Source organism: Homarus americanus, unplaced genomic scaffold (assembly GCF_018991925.1).
Source record: "Homarus americanus isolate GMGI-L3 unplaced genomic scaffold, GMGI_Hamer_2.0 scaffold575, whole genome shotgun sequence".
Classification (NCBI taxonomy): Eukaryota; Metazoa; Arthropoda; class Malacostraca; order Decapoda; family Nephropidae; genus Homarus; species Homarus americanus.
In genome coordinates, this window is record NW_024733197.1 from 85,001 (window position 1) to 110,000 (window position 25,000).

A 25,000-nucleotide genomic window follows, 5' to 3' on the forward strand; every position below is an offset into this window, starting at 1 on the left:
CACACACACACACACACACACACACACACACACACACACACACACACACACACACACACACACACACACACACACACACACACACACACACACAACACAACCACAATACACACACACACACACACACACACACACACACACACACACACCACAACACCACAACACACACACACACACACACACACACACACACACACACACACACACACACACACACACACACACACACACACACACACACACACACACACACACACACACACACAACCACAACACACACACACACACACACACACACACACACACACACACACACACACACACACAGATATTGCCCCCAACACGTAACCTCCTCCTCAAACCACTGATGTAATCTAATAAACGACCCAGCCAAACAAGCACACACACCTGTCAGAGCGCTAACTACCCTTCACCTTCCTCGAAAATAAAAAAAGCGGGTATGATGGTGATGGTGATAACGAGGGTGTGACAGACAGATGACTAGTGACTACACCCGTACCACACACTACAAGTCATGCCCCTCCTGACACCCTACCACCACCCTGACCCACTGCCCTTACCTCCTACCAGACCTACCACCACCCTGACCCACCGCCCTTACCTCCTACCAGACCTACCACCACCCTGACCCACCACCCTCACCACCCTGACCCACAGACATACGGCCACACACTACATCGTTGACTGTGATAAAATTAGATTATATAGGGTAGATCCAAGCACACTATGGCACAGCACTTTACCTCTGATGGCAAGATAGATGATATACCAAGGCTGTATCCCACTTGGCATCTAGTACCTAATCATAATTCTATGTACAGACTTAAATAATGTACTGGAAATACTCTGTAATATTCATTGCCATAATATGATCACTGGGGTCTGATAAACACCCTTTGTTGGAAGTAGTAGTAGTAGTAGTAGTAGCAACAGCAGTAGAAGTAGTAACCGTAATAGTAGCAGTAATAGTCGTAGTAGCAGCCATAGTAGTAGTAGTAGCAAAGATGGGAGGGGGCGGGAAGCGTGCCTTTGATCAGCACCAAATTACCAAGCTGGCGAGGGTCTATCAAGGGCGTTGGTACAGCCTGGGTGAATCTCTCAGTGTTAGAACCAAACAGATTATGGGAAGCAGGACCCACCACTTAACACGGAGCCTCATTATATAGAGGCTGAGACGGGAGAACTATTGTACGTTTAGACAGGAATGAAAGTATGTTTAGACAGGAATGAATGTATGTTTAGACAGAGAAATTATGTACGTTTAGACAGAGACATGTACGCTTAGACAGAGACATGTACGTTTAGATAGGAATGAATGTACGCTTAGACAGAGACATGTACGTTTAGACAGAGACATGTATGTTTAGACAGAATGAAAGTATGTTTAGATAGGAATGAATGTACGTTTAGACAGACATATGTACTGTACGTCAAGAGGGACCCCACAACGCGAGAGGGGCCCTAACACGAGGCCCAGAAGGGACCCATGATGAGAGAGGGACCCCACAACAGCAGGGACCCCACGACGCGACAGGGACCCCTGGCGCGAGAGGGACCCCTAACACGACAGGGACCCCAACACGAGCAGGGACCACAGCGCGAGAGGGACCCCACAACACGGGGACCCCGACGCGAGAGGGACCGCAGACCCGACAGGGACCCCGACGCGAGGGACCCCTCGACAGGGACCCCACGACGCGGAGGGACCCCGCGACAGGGACCCCGACGCAGGGGGACCCCACAACGACAGGGACCCCACGACGCAAGAGGGACCCCACAACACGACAGCCACGACGCTAGAGGGTACACGAGGGTCCAGCTACAACACAAATCTATGGCTGACAGGTAGACGACCTTGCTTCGGGCTACCACTGGATGCTATGTAAATTCGACGACCACTCCCCTCTCTCCCCCACCCCTTCTCCCTTACCCCATCCCTCCTCACCCCTTCCTCCCTCAATTCCATCCCTTCATCACCCCCCTCCCTCCTTCATCCCTATTCCTTCGCCTCACCCCTCCCTCCACCCCCCTAGTTGATATCGTAAACAAATGGATGTAAATTCATGGCTTGATAGGAGAGTGACCTGCCTGGGACGTCACTATGGGCCTGATAGTATCTCTTGATGACGTGGTGAAACTCGTGTACATGTCACCTCTTGTCTACCCCGTGTGTGTGTGTGTGTGTGTTGTGTCAGAAAGAAGAGACAGGAGGGAGGAATGAATGAATGTACGAATGAATGAATGAATGAATGAGTGAAGACGAGAACGACCAGGGAAGGAAGGAACGACCGAGGAAGGAAGGATCGACCGAATGAAGTAGAGCGACCGAAGGAGTAGAGAGCGACCGAAGGAAGGAAGTAGAGCGACCGAGGAAGGAAAAACGACCGAAGAGTAGAGCGACCGAAGAAGAAGGAAGTAGAGCGACCGAAGGAAGAAAGAGCGACCGAGGAGAAGGAATCAGGCAAAACCTCAGCCTCCCCGACACCAGCGAGACTCATCAATTCCAAGACACAGGGGCCGTCCTTACCTCAGCCAAGCCGCCTCACAAAATAGAGTACTAATGGGGGCCACTTAGGAATGGGGACAGTTTACCTGGCCCTGAGACACTGGGGAGGGTGGGGGGAGGGAGTGGGGATGAGGTGGGGTGGGTGGGGAGGGTGGTGAGGTGAGGGGGAGGATGGGTGGTGAGAGGTGAATGGGGAGATAGGGGGGGAGAGGTGGATAGGGGGAGGATGTGAGGATGGGAAGTGGATAGGGGCAAGATAGGGAGGCCGATGTGGGAGAGGAGGGGTGAAGGAAGTTCAGGATGGTATCCAACTTACTCCACCATGACATATCACTAACACCACTCCCTAACCTAACACCACACCCTAACCTAACCTAACACCACTCCCTAACCTAACACCACACCCTAACCTAACCTAACACCACTCCCAGGTGAGAACAATAATTACTACACACACCTGGACATTAAGTTTGACCCCTATATACCGACACAATCATTATACACAACGTCTACAATGAACGTCATATGATTTTATTATATTTAGATTCGATATAAAATTGGTGGTAATATATCTGATAATGATATACTCGTACTTAATATATATGACTTAATATATGAAGTCTGATTACCGAGTATAATACAGAGGTTATAATCTGAGTCTGATGAAGGGATTAGGCCAGAGACGAGCATCTAGCAGCGACGGAAAGAAATTGTAGCCATTTGTCTCCCCCCTCTTCCCTTCCCCCTCCTCCCCCCTCCCCCACCACACAAATCCCTTATCCCCGCTACGCCACACACTGTTATTATCGTTCATTATCTAGTTAATCTTCCTCTCCTACGGTGATTCGGAGATAACTGCCAATTCGATCGTTATTTGAGGAATATTTTGTTTTTATGGTTTAATAATAAGTAAAGACGCGAGAAAGGTAGTAACACAGGATTTGACCTACCACAACTACCACCACTAATAAACATCACCTACAACCACCACCACCACAACCAAGAACAACCACACCACCCACCAAACCACATCACAACCACACACCAACCACCACACCAACCACTCACCATTAACCACCATCAACCACCACCACCAAACACCAACCACCATCACCATTAACCACCATCAACCACCACCATCCATCAGGCTCTACCAGACAGTGATCCTCCCAAGTCGTTATCTCAGGTAGAGTGATGTGGTCAGTTTATAAGGTAAATAATGGTCGTGTTTACTGTCTTATATGGAGGGATAAAGCGTCTTATTTTTGTGTTATTTACATGTTATGATACTACTGTCTGTCGGTCTATCCTCTCTATCCTCTCTTCTATCTATCCTCTCTCTTTCTTCCTCTATCCCTCTCTCTCTATCCTCTCTTTCCTCCATCTATCTATCTATCCTCTCTTATATACAGTACTCAGTAGATAACATGATGCAAACTCTTATCACAACATGGTAATAAGGTCCATGATCACACTCATTACAAGGAGAGATTCGACCTTAATGCAGCATTGAAATTGCTCAAGTCTAAATCTGGTTCCCGGTGTCATGTTTACAAGAGAAGTGCAACAGGTATGTGAAGTACGATAACTAGCGGATACAGTTGTCATGGGAAGTACAGCTGATATTGGAAGTACAACAACAGTAATACGGGAAGTACAACAACAATATGATACAACATATAACGGAAGTACAACTGTTGTGGAAAGTACAATTACTGCTGGGTAGACAGAGGCAAAATGGCATAAAGAAACAAGCCCATAGGAGACCATTAACTACAGTCCTCCATAGTACTCCTGCAGAAGGGGCTTAAAACTAACACAGGAGACATTACCAACAGCCTCCATAGTACTCCTGCAGAAGGGGCAGAAGGGACTTAAAACTAACACAGGAGACATACTTCCTTCATAGTACTACTGCAGAAGGGCAGAAGGGACTTAAAACTAACATAGGAGACATTACCAACAGCCCTTCATAGTACTCCTGCAGAAGGGCAGAAGGGACTTAAAACTAACACAGGAACATCACCAACAGCCCTCCTAGTACTCCTGCAGAAGGGAAGAAGGGACTTAAAATTAACACAGGACATCACCAACAGCCCTTCATAGTACTCCTGCAGAAGGGGCAGAAGGGACTTAAAACTAACACAGGAGACATTACCAACAGCCCTTCATAGTACTCCTGCAGAAGGTGCAGAAGGGACTTAAAACTAACACAGGAGACATTACCAACAGCCCACTCCTGCAGAAGGGGCAGAAGGAACGTATAAAAACCACCACTTACCGGTAATAGCGTTGAAGAGATAGTCAGCATAGAGACCTCCTTACGCTGGTCAGGGGTGATCCAGCGAGGCATCTGGGTCTTGACGTAAGCTAGATGACGTTTTAGCCTCGTGTACAGCTCTCCAGGCAACACGTCCGACAAGTTTTTACCCTGCGGACACAACCATCAAGACATACATAGGGTGTATACATGGTGTGGACCTTGTAATACATCATACATAGGGTGTATACATGGTGTGGACCTTATTAATACATCATACATGGTGTTAGTATACATGGTGTGGACCTTATTAATACATCATACTAGGGTGTATACATGGTGTGGACCTTATTAATACATCATACATAGGGTGTATACATGGTGTGGACCTTAAATCATCATACATAGGGTTTATATCATGGTGTGGACCTTATTAATACATCATACATAGGGTGTATACATGGTGTGGACATAATTACTATCATACATAGGGTGTATACATGGTGTGGTTATTAATACATCATACATAGGAAATGAAAATACATGGGAACATTGTATAGTCCCCTTCACTTGTACGTTTACAGGGCTCGTCATATAAGCATTCCACAAATCATTATCATTGAGATATTTGTTTTAATATTGTTTTACTTTGATTCCATAGTGTGTTTACTATTGTGAGTTTCCTTCTGTTGAATGTAAACAAACACAGCGTTGCCACACTGCACCTAACCTAGGCCCCTGTAAACGTGCTGGTAGGGACTGTACCTGGCTATATGACGAGCCTGTAAACGTGCAAGTGAAGGGACTGTACCTAGGCTATATGATGAGCCCTGTAAACGTGCTAGTGAAGGACTGTACCTAGGCTATATGATGAGCCCCTGTAAACGTGCAAGGAAGGGACTGTACCTAGGCTATATGACGAGCCCCTGTAAACGTGCTAGTGAAGGGATTGTACCTAGGCTATAGACGAGCCCCTGTGCAAGTGAAGGGGACTGTACCTAGGCTATATGATGAGCCCTGTAAACGTGCAAGTGAAGGGGACTGTACCTAGGCTATATGATGAGCCCCTGTAAACGCACAAGTGAAGGGGACTGTACAAGGGAAAAATGTGTAAATAAGCAACGCTATTTTTTCCCCATATACTATATCACAAGGAAATTAACCCTTCAGTATTATATATTATAAAATTTGTAGACCCACAATAACGAACTGTGATAATTGACAACATTTAACAATAATTAGTAAGACAAGTTAGTCGATTAAGAAGAGATGTGTACCTGAGAGAGAGAGAGAGAGAGAGAGAGAGAGAGAGAGAGAGCCCTTGATAGTGTAGCAACATCCCCTCACTCGTCTCCCGTGAATGGCTCTCTGTTTACCAGCTGCTTGATGGTCTACTCCTCTATAATGACTCTATACCACAATGACCTGACTTCATTCTCCTCACCATAGAGTCTATTAACATCACCTCCTTGAATTACCTGACCAGTTCGTTCCTCTCAGGTGAAATATATCGAGTCACCTGAGAGCTTATGACTACTTGGCTAAAATGACTTAACACCATATATAATTTACCCCCAACCCTCCAGCACCACCATGACTAAACACACACACCACACACACACACACACACACACACACACACACACACACACACACACAAGATGATGGAGTAGACATGAGAAATTGTAACTAACATGTACATAACTTTTTATTAGTAGGAAGTGGTAGAAAATGCTGCTTGTGTGTCTGTGTGTGTGTGTGTGTGTGTGTGTGTGTGTGTGTGTGTGTGTGTGTGTGTTTGTTTTAGTTTGAGATTAGTGCAAAATCTCACCGTCTCTCTCTCCACTTATTCCTCCCCTATGGTCGCTCAGAAGACTTCACTTAATCCGATTATATTATTTAACGGACAGTTTTTCTTTTGTCCGATAATGGCATCAGTCCTTGTGTGTGTGTGTGTGTGTGTGATCACCCAGTACAGCAGCGGTGTCTCAGTAACTTTACCGAGGTGCTAATATCTTTGTACCCAATCACGCACGCACGCACGCACACACACACGCACGCACACACACACACACACACACACACACACACACACACACACACACACACACACACACACCACACACACACACACACACACACACACACACACACACACACACACACACACACACACACACACACTAAGAATGATTAATGATATAAAACACAGGAGTCCATATTTTTACCCCATGTTGGATACAAGACACGGCCAGTCATGTAGACACAAACAGAAGTACAGAATATGTAGTTGGTAGGTTAGGTTAGGTAGTTAGGTAGGAGTAGGTTAGGTTAGGTTGGAATTCCAGGTGGTATGCTGGTGGTGACACTTACCCTTGGGAGGAGCTGTAGATTAGGCTAGATTAGGTTAGGTTAGGTTAGTTAGGTTAGTTAGTTAGCTAGGTTAGATTAGGTACTCAGGTGGTATGTCAGGTGGGTGATTCTACCCCTTGGGAGGAGCTGGTTAGATTAGGTTAGATTAGGTTAGATTAGTTTAGGTTAGGTTAGGTTAGGTTAGGTTAGGTTAATCTCCAGGTGGTATAAGCTAGGGTGGTGATTCTTACCCTTGGGAGGAGCTGGTTAGATTAGGTTAGATTAGGTTAGGTTAGGTTAGATTAGATTAGGTTAGGTTAGGTGAAATAAGCTAGGGTGGTGACACTTACCCTTGGGAGGAGCTGGCAGGTGGTGAGAGCCGACACCGTGTAGGGATCCGTCAGGTCCAGCTCAAAGAACACATTGTCACTGAGGCGGAAGGCGCGCTTGGTGTTATTGGATATGTTCCCACACTGGGTATAGGGCACGTGGATGGTCCCGAAGAAATAGGAAGGTGGATCTCTCTTAACCATCCACAAGAACGAACCTTCCTTGCTGCCCTGTAACGAGAGACAAGGATACAGTACTGTCATAGTTACATAATGATACAGTAATTTGTTTATGTAATACTATCCATCGAATCACCACATTGAAACAGTTTATATAGGTAGAAAAATCATGATAAATAGTGAAAAACAACAATAATATCAACATGAGAAGGATTTAGGTTGTTGGTTGTTGTTGTTGTTGTTGTTGCTGTTGTCGTTGGGTTGGTGTTGTTGTTGTTGGTTGTTGTTGTTGTTGTTGTGTTGTTGTTGTTGTTGTTGTTGTGGTTGTTGTTGTTGTTGTTGTTGTTGTTGTTGTTGTTGTTGTTGTTGTTGTTGTTGTTGTTGTTGTTGTTGTTGTTGTTGTTGGTTGTGTTGTTGTTGTTGTTGTTGTTGTTGTTGTTGTTGTTGGGTTGTTGTTGTTGTTGTTGTTGTTGGTTGTTGTTGCTGGGTTGGGGTGCTTAAATACCATCGATATCTATGTATAAAGACCACATCACTCTCCAATCTCATTCCGGTTCTAATTTGATTCAGTCCCTGTGTGTACTGAGCCTTGAGCCACCCCCACCCTCACCCACCCCCCTCACCCTCACCCACCCCCCCTCACCCTCACCTCACCAATAGTTGTTGTTGTGAGGTAACCTGTATATCTCACCTTATATTCACACCTTCAACAACTCTTGTACCTGTCTTCCCTCACCTCTCACACCTCCTTTCATCTTCCTCTCTTCTGTGCCAGCCAGCCAGCCAGCCAGCCAGCCAGCCAGCCAGCCAGCCAGCCAGCCAGTCAGCCAGCCAGCCATCGGAAGTGTCAATACCCGTTTCCTCCACCTCTACTGCCATGGTTGATACCCATTACACTACCTGTCTAAACATAAGTATTGCCAACTAAAGATAACTACCTATTACTTGTTCTCTCGTGCTTTTGGTAACACTGCCTCGATCACTATTGCCATCTGTTTAAATAATCATATTTTAGTAATGTTATAATAATTTACTTATATCTCGTAATTTATATTTTTGGTAATTTCTTCGGTTATGTCGATCAACTAAAGAATCACCACCCCGGATTAGTTCACCTGTAGATTAACCACCCTAACTCTAATCTAACCTAACTCTAACGTAAAGTAACGTAACGTAATCTAACGTAACTCTAACCTAACCTAACACCCCTCAAATAGCGTTAAGGTAGTTAGTCTTAAGAAATAAATTTGGGTGGAGATTCTTCCGGGATCCTCACACTCACACACACACACACACACACACACACACACACACACAGGACCATCCATCAAGACCCGGGGCACTACAGCACCACCGCCACACACCATCGTTCGCCACACCGCCACCACCACCACACACCATCGTTCCCCCACACTGCCATGCTCCGACCACCACCACACACCATCGTTCCCCCACACCGCCACGCTCGACCACCACCACACCCATCGTTCCCCCACACCGCCACCACCCACCATCGTTCCCCCACACCGCCACCACCACCACACACCACCCCCACCGCCACCACCACCACACACCATCGTTCCCACACCGCCACCACCCACCATCGTTCCCCACACCGCCACCACCACAACACCATCGTTCCCCACACCGCCACCACACACCATCGTTCCCCCACACCGCCACCACACACCATTCCCCACACCGCCACCACCACCACACCATCGTTCCCACACCGCCACCACACACAACTTCCCCCACACCACCACCACACACCATCATTCCCCACACCGCCACCACCGCCACCACACACCATCTCCCCCACACCGCCACCACCACCATCGTTCCCCACACCGCCACCACCACCACACACCATCGTTCCCCCACACCGCCACCACACCATCGTTCCCCCACACCGCCACCACACACCATCATTCCCCCACACCGCCACCACCGCCACACACCATCGTTCCACACCGCCACCACCCACCATCGTTCCCCACACCGCCACCACCACCACACACCATCGTTCCACACCGCCACCACACACCATCGTCCCCACACCGCCACCACACACCATCATTCCCCCACACCGCCACCACCACCACACACATCGTTCCACACCGCCACCACACACGTTCCCCACACCACCACCACACACCATCATCCCCACACCGCCACCACCACCACACACCATCGTCTCCACACCGCCACCACCACCATCGTTCCCCCACACCGCCACCACCACCACACACCATCGTTCCCCACACCACCACACACACCATCGCCCCCCACACCGCCACCACACACCATCATTCCCCACCACACCGCCACCACCACCACACACCATCGTTCCCCACACCGCCACCACACACCATCGTTCCCCACACCACCACCACACACCATCATTCCCCCACACCGCCACCACCACACACCATCGTTCCCCCACACCACCACCACACACCATCGTTCCCCACACCACCACCACACCCCCCACACCGCCACCACCACACCACACACCATCGTTCCCCACACCGCCACCACCACCACACACCATCGTTCCCCCACACCGCCACCACCACCACACACCATCGTCCCCACACCGCCACCACCACCACACACCATCGTCTCCACACCCACCACACCACACACCATCGTCTCCACACCGCCACCACCACCACACACACACGTTCCCCCACACCACCACCACACACCAGTTCCCCCACACCACCACCACCACCACACACACCATTGTTCCCCACACCGCCACCACCACCACACCATCGTTCCCCCACCACCACACACCATCGTCCCCCACACCACCACCACACACCATCTCCCACCACCACCACACACCACTGCCCCCACACCGCCACCACACACCATCGTTCCCCACACCGCCACCACCACACACCATCGTTCCCCACACCACCACCACACACCATCGTTCCCCACACCACCACCACACACCATTGTTCCCACCCGCCACACCACCACACCATCGTTCCACACCACCACACCATCCCCCCACCACACACCATCGTTCCCCCACACCGCCACCACACCCATCGTTCCCCACACCGCCACGCTCCGCGGAACCTTCACCCTCGCGTGTAGCATAAAATTACCAGTTGGTCGGCAGAGGCGCCTTGATGGATGCCACAGGAACACACCACGACCGTAGGCGCTATGGCTCGATGCCCTCAAACTGTCTCCACCTCACCCCCACTCCTCACACCCTCACCTCCTCACCCATCAGTCCTCTCACCTCACCTCACTCCTCACACCCTCACCTCACACCCTCACCCTCACCTCACCTCACCTCACCCTCCTCTCTACTTCTCCCTTCTCCTCCTTCCCCTAGGTTCACCCCTCATCCCTCCTCTCCCAGGTTAGGTTACGCTAGATGATTAGATTAGGTTAGGCTAGATTAGGTTAGATTAGATTAGGTTAGGTTACATTAGAATATATTTGGTTAGGTTGTTAGGTTAGGTTAGGTTATGTTAGGTAATCACAATTAGCTAACACTGTACAACTTTAAACACCACAACAACTAGCCAACCAGGTAATTAGTCCCCACCCGGCAATTAGTCCTCCACCCAGGTAATTAATCCTCCTCACCCTAACCCTCATCAGAATTCCCTCCTGCTTCATACACTCGGTAATCCCTCCAGAGTACAGCTTCAGGAAGGACGTCGTCACCTTCAGGAGCTTGAGAGAAATGTATTCCTGCAGCAGAAAATACATTAGCATATATTACCTGTTTTTGTATTTGTTTCAGAGGCGTAGTGAATACATTGTGTCCACCCCGGCCCCGTCCTACACCTATGTACAGCAGCAAAGGTCCTCCCACAGCCATGCTACACAGGGCTGTGGGAGGACTTTTGCTGGCAACTGTACCTCCCTCACCCCAGTACCCTCCCCAAATACCTTCTCCCTATCACCCTCCCACAGCACCCTAACCGCACCCCACCCTCCCCAGTCCCCCTATTACCCTCCCCAGCACCCCACCACCCCACCCTACCCCAGTCCTCCCCTCCCTCCCCACAGCACCCTACCCCAGCACCCCCCCTACCCCAGTACCCTCCCTATTACCCTCCCAGCACACCCTCCCCAGCACCCCACCCTACCCCAGCACCCTCCTAAATACCTTCTCCCTATCACCCTCCCCAGACACCCCTCCCCAGCACCCCACCCTACCCCAGTACCTCCCCAAATACCTTCTCCCTATCACCCCTCCCCACAGCACCCAGCACCCCACCCCACCCCAGTACCCTCCCCAACACCTTCTCCCTATTACCCCTCCCCACAGCACCCTACCCCAGCACCCCCACCCTACCCCAGTACCCTCCCAAATACTTTCTCCCTATTACCCTCCCCACAGCACCCTACCCCCAGCACCCCACCCCAGTACTCTCCCCAAATACTTTCTCCCTATTACCCTCCCCACAGCACCCTACCCCAGTATCTCCCACCCTAGGACTCTCCCCCAGTACCCTATCCCAGTACACCCCACCCTTGCAAGCCCATTCCATCACCCCATTAACCTAACCAAACCTAACGTAACCACAATGCAGAGTAAAGAAGGGCGGTGAGGCGCGATTGGTGTTATGTGCTGAAACAATAACCAGACGCATTCAGCCATATCATTAAAGTCATGTTTTCATTGGCTGGTCCCGGCAGTTCTGTAAATAAGTGTCGGGTCTCCAAATACCTTCATAAGACTGTAAATGTCTCTCTATAAATGCCTTTGTAATATTGTAAATGATTCTTGGTAAATGCCTTCAAAACATTGTATGATATTCCTTGTGTAAATGTTCCATATACTGTAAATGTTGTTTATGTTAGGTTAAGTTAGGTTAGGTTAGGTCGATGGATTAAACTCAAGGATTAAACGAGTGAGGGTGAGTTAGGAGCAGGTTAACATATGGCAATTGGACAGGTTTATACTGAGCTTAGATTAGCTTAAAACTGGTTAAATCGGTGGGTTTAATTATGGTTTAGTGGATTGCAGCTTGGGATATTTTTAGGGGACACACACACACACACACACACACACACACACACACACACACACACACACACACACACACACACACACACACACACGTAAGGTCTCGTAACATCAACAAAGGCTTCACTGATGAGAGGAGTAACTGGGAATACAAGACCTAACCAAACCATAACCAAACCTAACCAATTCTAACCAAACCCAACCAAACCTAACCTAACCAAACCCAACCAAATCTAACCTAACCAAACCCAACCAAACCTAACCAAACCCAACCAAACCTATCCTATCCTAACCAAACCTAACCAAACCTAACCTAACCCAACCAACCCAACCGAATCAAACCCAAACCAAACCAAACGACAACCAAACCCAACCAAACCCAATCCAAACCCAACCAAACCCCTAACCAATTCTAACCAAACCCAACCAAACCTAACCTAACCAAACCCAACCAAATCTAACCTAACCAAACCCAACCAAACCTAACCAAACCCAACCAAACCTATCCTATCCTAACCAAACCTAACCAAACCTAACCTAACCAAACCTAACCAATCCTAACCAAACCCAACCAAACCTAACCCAACCAAACCCAACCAAACCTAACCAAACCCAACCAAACCTAACCTAACCTAACCAAACCTAACCTGACCAAACCTAACCCAGTGCCTCCATCATAGTGTGGAGGATGAGAGCTTCAGACCCGCTTATTGTTGACCCGGTAATTGAGCATTATGTTTCATAATTATGGCCTCCCTTGTGTCCACTGGCCCTATACCATCAACAAGACCCATCAGCTCGTTCACACAACACATGACCTTCGACCATCACCACCGTATAACACTATCATCCCTCCTACTGTTGTCCCATGAGTAATTCAAGGTAACATTGTAAACACTCGCGTTACCACAAGCACCCTACATGATTCAAGGTAACATTGTAAACACACGCGTTACCACAAGCACCCCACATGATTCAAGGTAACATTGTAAACACACGCGTTACCACAAGCACCCCACATGATTCAAGGTAACATTGTAAACACACGCGTTACCACAAGCACCCTACATGATTCAAGGTAACATTGTAAACACTCGCGTTACCACAAGGACCCTACATGATTCAAGGTAACATTGTAAACACTCGCGTTACCACAAGGACCCCACATGATTCAAGGTAACATTGTAAACACACACATTACCACAACCACCCTACATGATCGTTTTAACTTCCCTGCCCCTCGGACAGGATACAATTGAGGGCAATAATAACATGATACTTATGCCATCACCGTGATATCTAACGATGTAAATACTATCTTGCAGGGGTACTTATGGTCACTACAATTACTGGTTAGGTTAGGTTGTTTGTCCAAGGTCTGGATTCTATGCCGATCCTCATTATCAACGCTTGACGGGCCATCAACATGCGAACTGGGCGGGGTCACCTGGCTCGCCCCCTCCCCTCCCACACACACACACACACACACCTCGTACTACTCTAGGTGTGTGTGTGTGTGTGTGTGACTATATATACCCCAAAAGATGCCACTATGCCCCCAAAAGATGCCACTACGACCCCAAAAGATGCCTAACCTAACCTAACCAAACCCATCCGTGAAATTGGTTGAATCTGTACCTTGATATCAACACCCAATTACAGTCAGTTAACTTAGCCTTACCATGACTCGCGAGAAGGAGAGACTTACAGGGCCATGGCCACCCGGAGAGACTTACAGGGCCATGGCCACCAGGAGAGACTTACAGGGCCATGGCCACCCGGAGAGACTTACAGGGCCATGGCCACCCGGAGAGACTCACAGGACCATGGCCACCCGGAGAGACTTACAGGGCCATGGCCACCCGGAGAGACTTACAGGGCCATGGCCACCCGGAGAGACTTACAGGGCCATGGCCACCCGGAGAGACTTACAGGGCCATGGCCACCCGGAGAGACGGCCCTTACACTCACTAGTCACCTGGGATTTATGATACATTTACTGATACAAAGTTGGAGGTAGAGATGATACAGGTAGACACATAGACAGGTAGGTTATTAGTGATAAGAAGACAGACAGACAGACAGACAGACAGACAGACAGACAGACAGACAGAGACAGAAGACACAGACAAAACACAGACACACAGACAAACAGACAGGCAGACAGGCAGACAAACAGAGAGACAGACAGACAGACAGGACAGGACAGACAGACAGACAGACAGACAGAAGACACAGACAGGAGACAGGACAGACAGACAGACAGAAGACACAGACAAACAGACAGACACACAGACACAAACAGACAGGCAGACAAACAGAGGAGATGCAGACAGACAGACAGACAGACAGACAGACAAACAGACAGACACACAGACAAACAGACAGGCAGACAGGCAGACAAACAGAGAGACAGACAGACAGACAGAAAGAAGACACAAACAGACAGACAGACAGACAAACAGAGAGACAGACAGACAGACAGAAAGAGAAACAGACAGACAGACAGACAGACAGACAAACAGAGAGACATACAGACAGACAGAAAGAGAAACAGACAGACAGACAGACAGACGATATCCCCTGACCCCTACTACTACCAAATACTACAAGAGGTAAGCTGTCGTTAAGTCCTGAACCCCCCACACGCCTTATCTATCACCAGAAGGTAACCGATACTGTAAACTTTATAAAAACCTGTTAATATCGGGTTATATCGGGTGGTATCGGGTTATATCGGGTCTACCTCTTCTTCCTCGCCCTTCCGCTTCTTTCTCCCCCTCCCCACTTCCTTTACCTCTTCCCCGTCTATCCCTTCCACTTCTTCTTCTTCCTGGCCCTCCACTTCCTCCTCCACGACCTCTTCTTCTTCCTCCTCCTTCTCCACCTCTCCTTCCCACCCCTCTCCAACTCTTCTTCCCCATCTCCACCTCTTCCCCCTTACTTCACCTCTTCTTCCTCCTCCTTCTCCACCTCTTCTTCCCCCCTCTCCACCTCTTCTTCCATATCCACCTCTTCCCCTTACCCCACCTCTTCCCCCCTCCACCTCTCCTTCCCACCCCTCTCCAACTCTTCTTCCCCATCTCCACCTCTTCCCCCTTACTTCACCTCTTCTTCCTCCTCCTTCTCCCCCCTCTCACCCCTCTCTCCCCCTCTCAGTAAGTTGGGAGAAGCGTCATGCACACTTTGCTTACAAATGAATTTCTTGCACGAGAGACTTCCAGCAATGTTGATCTGTAAGCTAGACAACACGACGGGCGTTCTGGGTATACACAACTCCTGCCTGGCCTAACGCACCCTCAACCATCAACCATCAACCACAGAGGCACGTGACCTACCATCCCTACCTGTGAGACCATTAACTTACCTGTTCATGATACCTGAGAACACCTGTTGTCTCTACTTTAATAACAACACAACAGGTGTGCTGGGATGTCTCTTAGTGACGCCGTTTTGACCTTGGAGCCTTGAGTATTGTATGACCTTACTATGTGACCTTGTAAGATTGACCTTGATTACTATAAGCGTGACCTTGATTATTGCAAGTTTGACCTTGATTATTATAAGCTTGACCTTGATTATTGTAAGCTTGACCATGATCATTGTAAGCTTAAGGTGAGGTGAGGTGATGGTAACGTTTCTCTCCTGGTTGCCGGAGGTCACACACACACACACACACACACGCACACACACACACACACACACACACACACACACACACACACACACACACACACACACACACACACACACACACACACACACACACACACACTTCATAAAACTCACTCTGTAACTGACACCGTAATATTGGAGGTATAATTTCTGTATCGAGACTAGCAGGTTGAGCGACAATTATACACGTTATTATAGACTGAGTTCAACACATGGTAGATTATAGACTTCTGTATTTAGTTATAACAATTTAACCATCTGACAAGGATAGCAATTATCACAAGGCCTTAAATCTTTGTACATTTGTATGCAGAACAGCGGCAGGCACAGCTCTGATTGGTCATGGGATGGATAAACTGTGGTAGAAGAGAGGTGATTGGTGGAAACGAGTGTCCTGGATAGTACAAGAGAGATGATTGGTGGAAACAAGCGTCCTGGATAGTAGAAGAGAGCCGATTGGTGGAAACGAGTATCCTGGATAGAAGAAGAGAGCTGATTGGTGGAAACGAGTATCCTGGCGGGTAAAAGAAGACCTGATTGGTGGAAACGAGTGTCCTAGATAGTACAAGAGAGGTAATTGGTGGAAACAACTGGCTAGACTCGACAATTCCACCAATATCACCACAGACCCACATAAAGACTTAACTACTAACAAATAAAACTATTTCATTGTACCTTAAGACCTCCTGATGGGAGGAGGAGGAGGGGAAGAATGAAGAAGAGGAGAGGGGGAGGAAGGGAAGAGGAAGAAGCAAGAGGAGGGGGAAAGAGAGGTGTAGGATGTGTTGTAATGTGTTGTACTGTTACCAGGAAGTTGTAAAGATGTGTTGTGATGTGTTGTATTACTCGTGAAATTATAGATACCTAATATTGCTAAGTGTTCAAGGAATTTCGACCGCAATTGTACATAAGAAATACATTTAATTCACACGACGAGACCAATGTAATGTAATGTAATGTAATCATCCTCACTACATCACTTGCATTGTTCAGCCATCCAAAAAAGGTAACTACATAATGACCACATAACCTGTAATTACCTTAACATGGACGAGGTTCCTCTTTAACATGATCACTCAACCGTCAAGCTGAGAACAACATGAGGAATATTTTTTTTTTTGGTCCCTCCACACATAATTATTTTTTCTTGGTTAGGTTAGGTTTTTTGGGTTAGGTTAGGATAGGATTATTTTGGGTTAGGTTAGGTTAGGAATGTTTTGGGTTGGATTAGGTTAGGAATGTTTTGGGTTAGGTTAGGTTTTTTTGGGTTAGGTTAGGTCAGGTTGGGTTAGGTTAGGTTAGTGGTGTTCAAGAGGCCCTGCAGCATGACCGTAGCTGTGTGAGATCAGGACACTCCATTAATGATTCTCCACAGCCGCTATTGCCTTCATAACACCTGACATCAATCAACACAGCCTCTGGTAGCATCAGTTTGTTACACCTGGCCATACACCTACGTAATGATACACCTGGCCATACACCTACGTAATGATACACCTGGCCATACCCGACAGATACGGCCCTAAACTGGCCACTCCCGACAGATATGGCCATGAACTGGACACCCCCCGACAGGTACATGGAGTAACACACTGAGACTCAAGGCCGCCTCTTATTACAGTGTGAGGGAGATAACATCTGGGGCGCTGGGCCGGGCTGCTGCTGAGCCTGGGGGCGTGGGGGGCGTGTGGGGGCGTGAGGGAGGAGGGAGTGGAGGGAGGTTCAGAATAGAGAGGAAGGATGAAAGGAATGGCAGCGGGAGAAGGAAGGAAAGGAGGAAGGAAAGGGAACCAATCTCTACACCGCTATCAAGTACACTTACATCCTACGTCAATCTTACACACACACACACACACACACACACACACACACACACACACACACACACACACACACACACACACACACACACACACACACACACACACACACACACACACACACACACACACACAATTCCTTCCTAAACAAACTGATAATCATCTGGAGCACTTTGAAAACTGTTACCCAGCGTCTCTGTTTGATAATACGTCTCCACCAATAATCACCACATCATCACATCTTGGTGTCTTGCTGCCCTCTAACTATGGACTACAGACAGTGCTAACCATACGGGGACTCTGATTACCGTGTTGATGCATTAATATTTACCTGTGTGAGAGAGAGAGAGAGAGAGAGAGAGAGAGAGGTTACCTGTGTGTTTTCAGGTGTGGGGAAGACAAAGTGATTGGAGGAAGTTTGGTGACTTGCTGAGGTTTGGTGAGGTACAGGAGGTTTGGTGAGGTACAGGAGGTTTGGTGAGGTACAGGAGGTTTGGTGACTCGTGGAGGTTAAGACTTGGTGACTCTCGCGGAGGTGAAGCGGAGTGAGTGCTTGAAGACCTGACCATGAATATTCCTGTGTCACTATGAGCTGCCACCGCCAGAGCCACACCCACACCACCACCAGCGCCACACCACCAGAGCCACACCCACACCACCACCATCGCCACACCACCAGTGCCACACCACCAACGCCACACCCTTCACAACACCTCTCTCCTCCTCCTCCCTATTTCTCCCTCCTTTATCATCACCCTTGTTCTCATTCTCCCTATTTCTCCCTCCTTTATCATCACCCTTGTTCTCATTCTCCCTATTTCTCCCTCCTTTATCTCTCGTTCTCTGCCTTCCTTATTTATCTCACTAAGTTCCCTCTTATACCTGACCATCTCCATACATGTGGCACCCTATACTTGGCACTAATACCTGACCGTCCCTTATACCGTACTCTCCCTAAATAACTGACTTTCCCCCCACACCTGACTCACCTTAAATAACTAACTTTCACCTAAACCCATCCCTCCCCCTCTCCCTCAGCCCCCCTCTCTCGATCCTCCAGCCCCTCCCCCTCTAGCCCCATCCCCCCCCCCGGCCATACACCTGGGAGCCCAAACACGTGACTGGCGGGGGTGACACTTCGGCTAACCAGGTGATTACAGAGCTCCTCAGGTAAGAGATTTACGACCAAGGTAACTCATCACACCGGGGCTTGACCATCACCTTTTGTTATCAATCTAATGTTTTTGTTTCTTAACCTCCTCTCCTGTTTGATGTCCCAGGAGGTGGAATGGGAGGGAGGGGGGTGTGGTGGGGAGAAGGAGGGAGGTGTGGTGGAGGTGTGTGGTGGGGAGGGGAGGGGGTGTGTGAGAAGGGAGGGAGGAAGGAGGGTGGTGGGAAGGGGAGGGGGAGGGGGTGTGGTGAGAAAGGAGGAGGGAGGTGGGAAGGGAGGGAGTGAGGAGGGGGGAGGTGGGAGGAAGGACGGAGGGAAGGGAGGAAGGTGAGGGAGGAGGGTGAGGGGTGTGGTAGAGGAGGTGGGAAGGGAGGTGTGGTGGGAGGGAGAGGATGTGGTGGGGGTGAGGAGTGTGGTGAGGTGTGGTGGGGGTGAAGGGAGGTGTGAAGTGTAGGTGTGGTGAGGTGTAGGTAATGTGAGGTGTGGTGAGGTGTGGGGTGAGGTGTGGGTGTGGTGAGGGTTAGTGGTGGGAGGTGTGGATGGGTCTAGTGTTGAAGGGACGTGTATAGGTGTAGTGTCACGTGAGGGGCGACAATAAACCACCACACACAATGACAACCACCACCCCACACAACAGATATAACCACCACAACCCCACCACACAACAGACTATAACCCACCACAACCCCACCACACAACAGACTATAACCCACCACAACCACCCACAATGACAAACCCACAGACTACCACAACCCAAACAACAGACTACCCACAACCACACACAATGACAAAACCACCACAAACCCACCACACACAACAAACTATAACCCACCACAAACCCACCACACAATGACAAAAACCCACCACAAGCCCACCACACAACTTCCCCACCAAAACAAGAAAGACCCCACCCAGGCCAGCTTAAATTCCTGACACCCTATCATGTTAGGTGAGGGGGGGGGGAGGCGACCCAAATCACCATGATATACTACACACTCTAATTTAACCAATGATGTACCTAATATCCCGACAGTTCCCAGGAGGTAAATATACGTCATTCGTTATCAGGACAAATGACAAAAACTTGGTCGGATTACTGTAGCGGCTTGAAGGAACAGTTATGTCCTGCTGTAGCGGCCTGAAGGAACAGTTATGTCCTGCTGTAGCGGCCTGAAGGAACAGTTATGTCCTGCTGTAGCGGCCTGAAGGAACAGTTATGTCCTGCTGCTTGCTTGCTTGGCTGGAAGGAACAGTTATGTCCTGCTGTAGCGGCCTGAAGGAACACTCCGGTCCTGCTGTAGCGGCCTGAAGGAACACTCTTCCTGCTGTAGCGGCCTGGAAAGACTTAACGCCTGCTGTAGCGGCCTGAAGGAACACCGCTTTCTGCCGTAGCGGCCTGAAGGAACACTTAACTCCTGCTGTAGCGGCCTGAAGGAACACTTAACTCCTGCTGTAGCGGCCTGAAGGAACACTTAACGCCTGCTGTAGCGGCCTGAAGGAACACTTAACGCCTGCTGTAGCGGTCTGAAGGAACACTTAAGTCCTGCTGTAGCGGCCTGAAGGAACACCCAAGGTACGGTAAACACTGACTCGTGTTCTGAGGAAATTCCACGTTAACCAAGACTGTCTCAGGTACTGGTCGGCTCCTTATATAGAAGTTGGTCGTTTTCCGTCAACACCAACCAAACTGACCGGCTAGGTTAGGTTAGGTTGGGCTACGTTAGGATTAGGTTAGGTTACGTTACGTTAGGATTAGGTTACGTTACGTTACGTTAGGGTTAGGTTAGATAAGTTAGGTTAGGTTGGTTACGTTAGTGTTGGCTACGTTAGGGTTACGTTACGTTAGGAGGTTAGGCGTTAGGATTGGTTAGGTAACGTTAGGATTAGGTTAGGTAACGTTAGGATTAGGTTAGGTTAGGTTACCTGTTGTTTGTGATTGTTATGACGTGTGTTGTAGTGGTGATTGTGATGCCATGCTACCTGTTATTGCAGTGATTGTGATGACGTGTGGTCTACCATATTATTTTTGTGCATAAATTAATACACCATTCTAGTTCGTCGTGCACAATGTTATAAATCTATTCTTCACTGTATTGCTTATCGTATCACAGCTTAGAAATTACATAGACTTGGCTACAGACGCTCCTGAACCTTCCATTACAGAATACAAGACAATACCATGACTTATGAACTACAAATTACAGTAATCGTGTCTGGTCATCGTCTGGTAATGCGGTATATATTATAGTCTTGAATATTAGTGTTATTACAGCAGTTTATAGTGTGTTGGATAAGCCTCTTGGTGGTTAGGTTAGGTTAGGTTAGGTTAGGTTAGGTTAGGTAAGGTAAGGTAAGGTGAGGTGAGGTGAGGTGAGGTGAGGTGGGTAAAAGGTAAGGTAAGGTAAGGTAAGGTAAGGTGAGGGTGAGGTGAGGTGAGAATGGAGTGGTAGGAGTGGGTAAGGTAAGGTAGGTGAGTGGGTAAGGTGGGTGGTGAGGTGGTGAGGTGAGGTGAGGTGGAGTGAGGTGGAGTAAGGTAAGGTAAGGTAAGGTAAGGTAAGGTAAGGGGAGGTGAGGTGAGGTGAGGAGTGGAGTGGGTGGGGGTGGGTGGTGGTAAGGTGGTGGGTGGGGTGAGGTAGATGGGTAAGTTTTGTCCTCCCTCCAAACCACACACACACACACACACACACACACACACACACACACACACACACACACACACACACACACACACACACAGAGCAATATCCACTACCTGTTGTTACGTGGGCAATTAACCTAATAAAATAGATTACACAAAGGTAGAATAGGTGAAAGATTATCTACGGCCCTTGTCACATCTCACCCCCACCATATACCTCTACCATTACCACGCCCTTAGTCACCAGCTGATCAAGGACAACATCTGAAGAGTACAAACACAACCCGAATGATCTTACAACAGTTATACAATATCCCTTAACAACACTAAATTCTAACCTACCAACTAACAACACAACGTAACTTAACACTACCTAACACAACGTAACAACACTACCTAACCTAACACAACGTAACCTCTACCTAACCTAACACAACGTAACTTAACACTACCCTAACCTAACACAACGTAACTTAACACTACCCTAACCTAACACAACGTAACTTAACACTGCCCTAACCTAACACAACGTAACTTAACACTACCCGAACCTAACACGACTTAATCTAACCTTACTCTTGACAGTAACTTAAACACTAACCTTACAGTAACACAACCTAACCTAACCAAACCCCAACGAGAATATATTACCCACATTCAGCATTACATGAACAAGGAGAGAAAATCCTGTACCCAAATTACATAATCCCTGTAATGTTTAAGAGACAAATACATTGAAAATACAGTAAAAATACCTTGATTACAGATTAAATTGAGTATGTAATCTAAAATACCACAAAAAACTACAGATAAAAAGTATTCCACGTGATGCGATCGATTCTACTTCAGTACCTAATGTAAACACGGTACTAGACACCTTCTTCTGTACTAATTCGGTAGACAGTGACCCTAATGGCCGTCCAATGTGTCCAAATTACTGTCTTTTACACCTGGTAGCCATGTTGTCATCGTCCTAATTCTTGTCATACACAGTAGTTAATATGACGAGGGTATAAGGTGGGTGGAAGTGTGTGTGTGTGTGTGTGTGTGTGTGTGTGTGTGTGTGTGAAGGAGGAGGCCAGGGGTGGAGGAAAGGCCGCTCCCCAATACCTGACTCCAGCACCAACACTCATCCACACGACGCCCCTTACACCCACCTCCACGCCCCGCCACCCCACGCCACGCCACGCCACCCCACGCCACGCCACCCCACACCTATCTAGAAACCTTATCAAACTCACCCTGGCTATAATTTGGGCATCAGGGTCAACAGTAGCGCCAAGCATTAAATAACCCCAGGTAAAAAATAACACCTCAGCTGTCCACCGTTAATGAGAAAAAGAATTAATCTGAGAAAGAAAGAACGAGCAAACTTATTCAAGAGGCTGACAGGAGAGGTTCTTCAAGACGTTCCTGAAGTCTTGGCTGAAGTAAGAGACACAATTGCGTTGCACGTTTTGGTGGAATGTCCCCAACAAGACGTCAGCTTCTGCAACGAAATTATTGTTACCTTAAATCTACCATTTTTCTTGACATGATCTACTTGATTGGGTTAGGCACTCGGTTGGCACAGCAGGTGTAATATTATCGTCTGTGTCTCCATCACATACTCCAGTGGATCAAGTGGAGCTTTACCTCACTGTTGTCCATTACCACCAATAAAAACAGCCAAGGCTACACCTCCTACCTTGTGATATTCCACCACACGTATTACCTTACTTTCACCTCGATCTTGTAATAAACCTTCCATTTAGTGACATTTATTCTTAATTCATTTCATCATTAACTTAGGTATAGTCGTGTAGTAAGAGTCGGTTGTGTGGTCCTGGTGCTGCTTAGGTAGCGGCCGGTGCCTCTAGATTTATTACCCCATAAAATGTGGTGAGACATATGGGTCAACACTACCAGCGACTGTGTACCATATAGTGAGAATTAAATGTCTATATGTCTACTCACAGTGAAGAATGACTAAGACATGGCACTTAACTGGCCTTCCTGTGTATATCTAAAAACACCATTATCTAGACACACACACACACTGGTATACACTAATGAGACCTGAGATTCTATGCACAATGGTTTAGAGAGGCGGAGATGGTCAGCTGCACCGGAGATGGTCAGCTGCACCAGATAGCTTTACAACACCCTCACTGACCACACACCCATCCACCCAACCACAACACCTACCAACACCATACACCCAACAATATCTACCAATACCAGTTTCATACATGTCCACTTGACCTATGTAGTAGTGAACAAGTCTCGGATAATTACAGTGACCCGAGGAACAACTGACACTCCACAATACCAAGTAGGATGCCATAGTGAGGTAAGCCAGACCTCCAGCGGCCACCCACGAGCAGCACTTGAGAGAACCTTGTGTCATCAACCTCTTCGTCTCAGAACAAATTCCAGCACAAAAATACACAAAGAATGTCTCCTCATTCTTCCTAACCTAACCTAACCTAACCTAACCTAACCCTAACCTAACCTAACAGAAATTCCACCAAGAAAATACAACAATTCTCCTCATTCTTATTGTCCTAACCTAACCCTAACCTAACCCTAACCTAACCAGCTCTCGACCACCTCTAGCCACTACTGGACATTCACACACACACACACACACCAAACAAAACAGCTACACTCGTCTGGTATGCAATAGTATGAGGAGTGCAGCGGGCGGGTGGATACAATGGTTCGCCTTCTGTCCTTAAGGTCATTGGTTCGCGAACAGGTGCACCTCAGCTTCACCTAGTTGTAAATAGGAACCTAACCTAACCATACAAGAATAAAAAGAGACGGTGGTATATAGTGTCATGCCGACCACATTGTCTCCTTGTGTGCCAATAGCTTAGTAAACAGTGTGTCGTGTCCACTAGCACTTCCCTATTAGCACATGAGGACGACCCACACTACTCCCTGCCACATGAGGTGTAACGAAGTCCAACATATCCTGACACATAAGGAACAGAGATACATTCAGTCCTCCAGGGAATCCTAAACCAGGCAAAACACGCCTGCGTAGAGACGT

General features: G+C 48.1%; 1 protein-coding gene across 1 annotated transcript in view; it reads right to left on the minus strand.

The window, feature by feature from the left end:
• LOC121869405 (metalloprotease TIKI1-like) overlaps positions 1-25,000 on the minus strand; it is an 86,780-nt gene that overhangs the window by 59,588 nt on the left and 2,192 nt on the right. Inside the window, 3 exon segments of the mRNA XM_042370751.1 lie at positions 4,809-4,850; positions 4,853-4,958; positions 7,490-7,699. Coding sequence (XP_042226685.1) covers positions 4,809-4,850; positions 4,853-4,958; positions 7,490-7,699 — 358 coding nt within the window.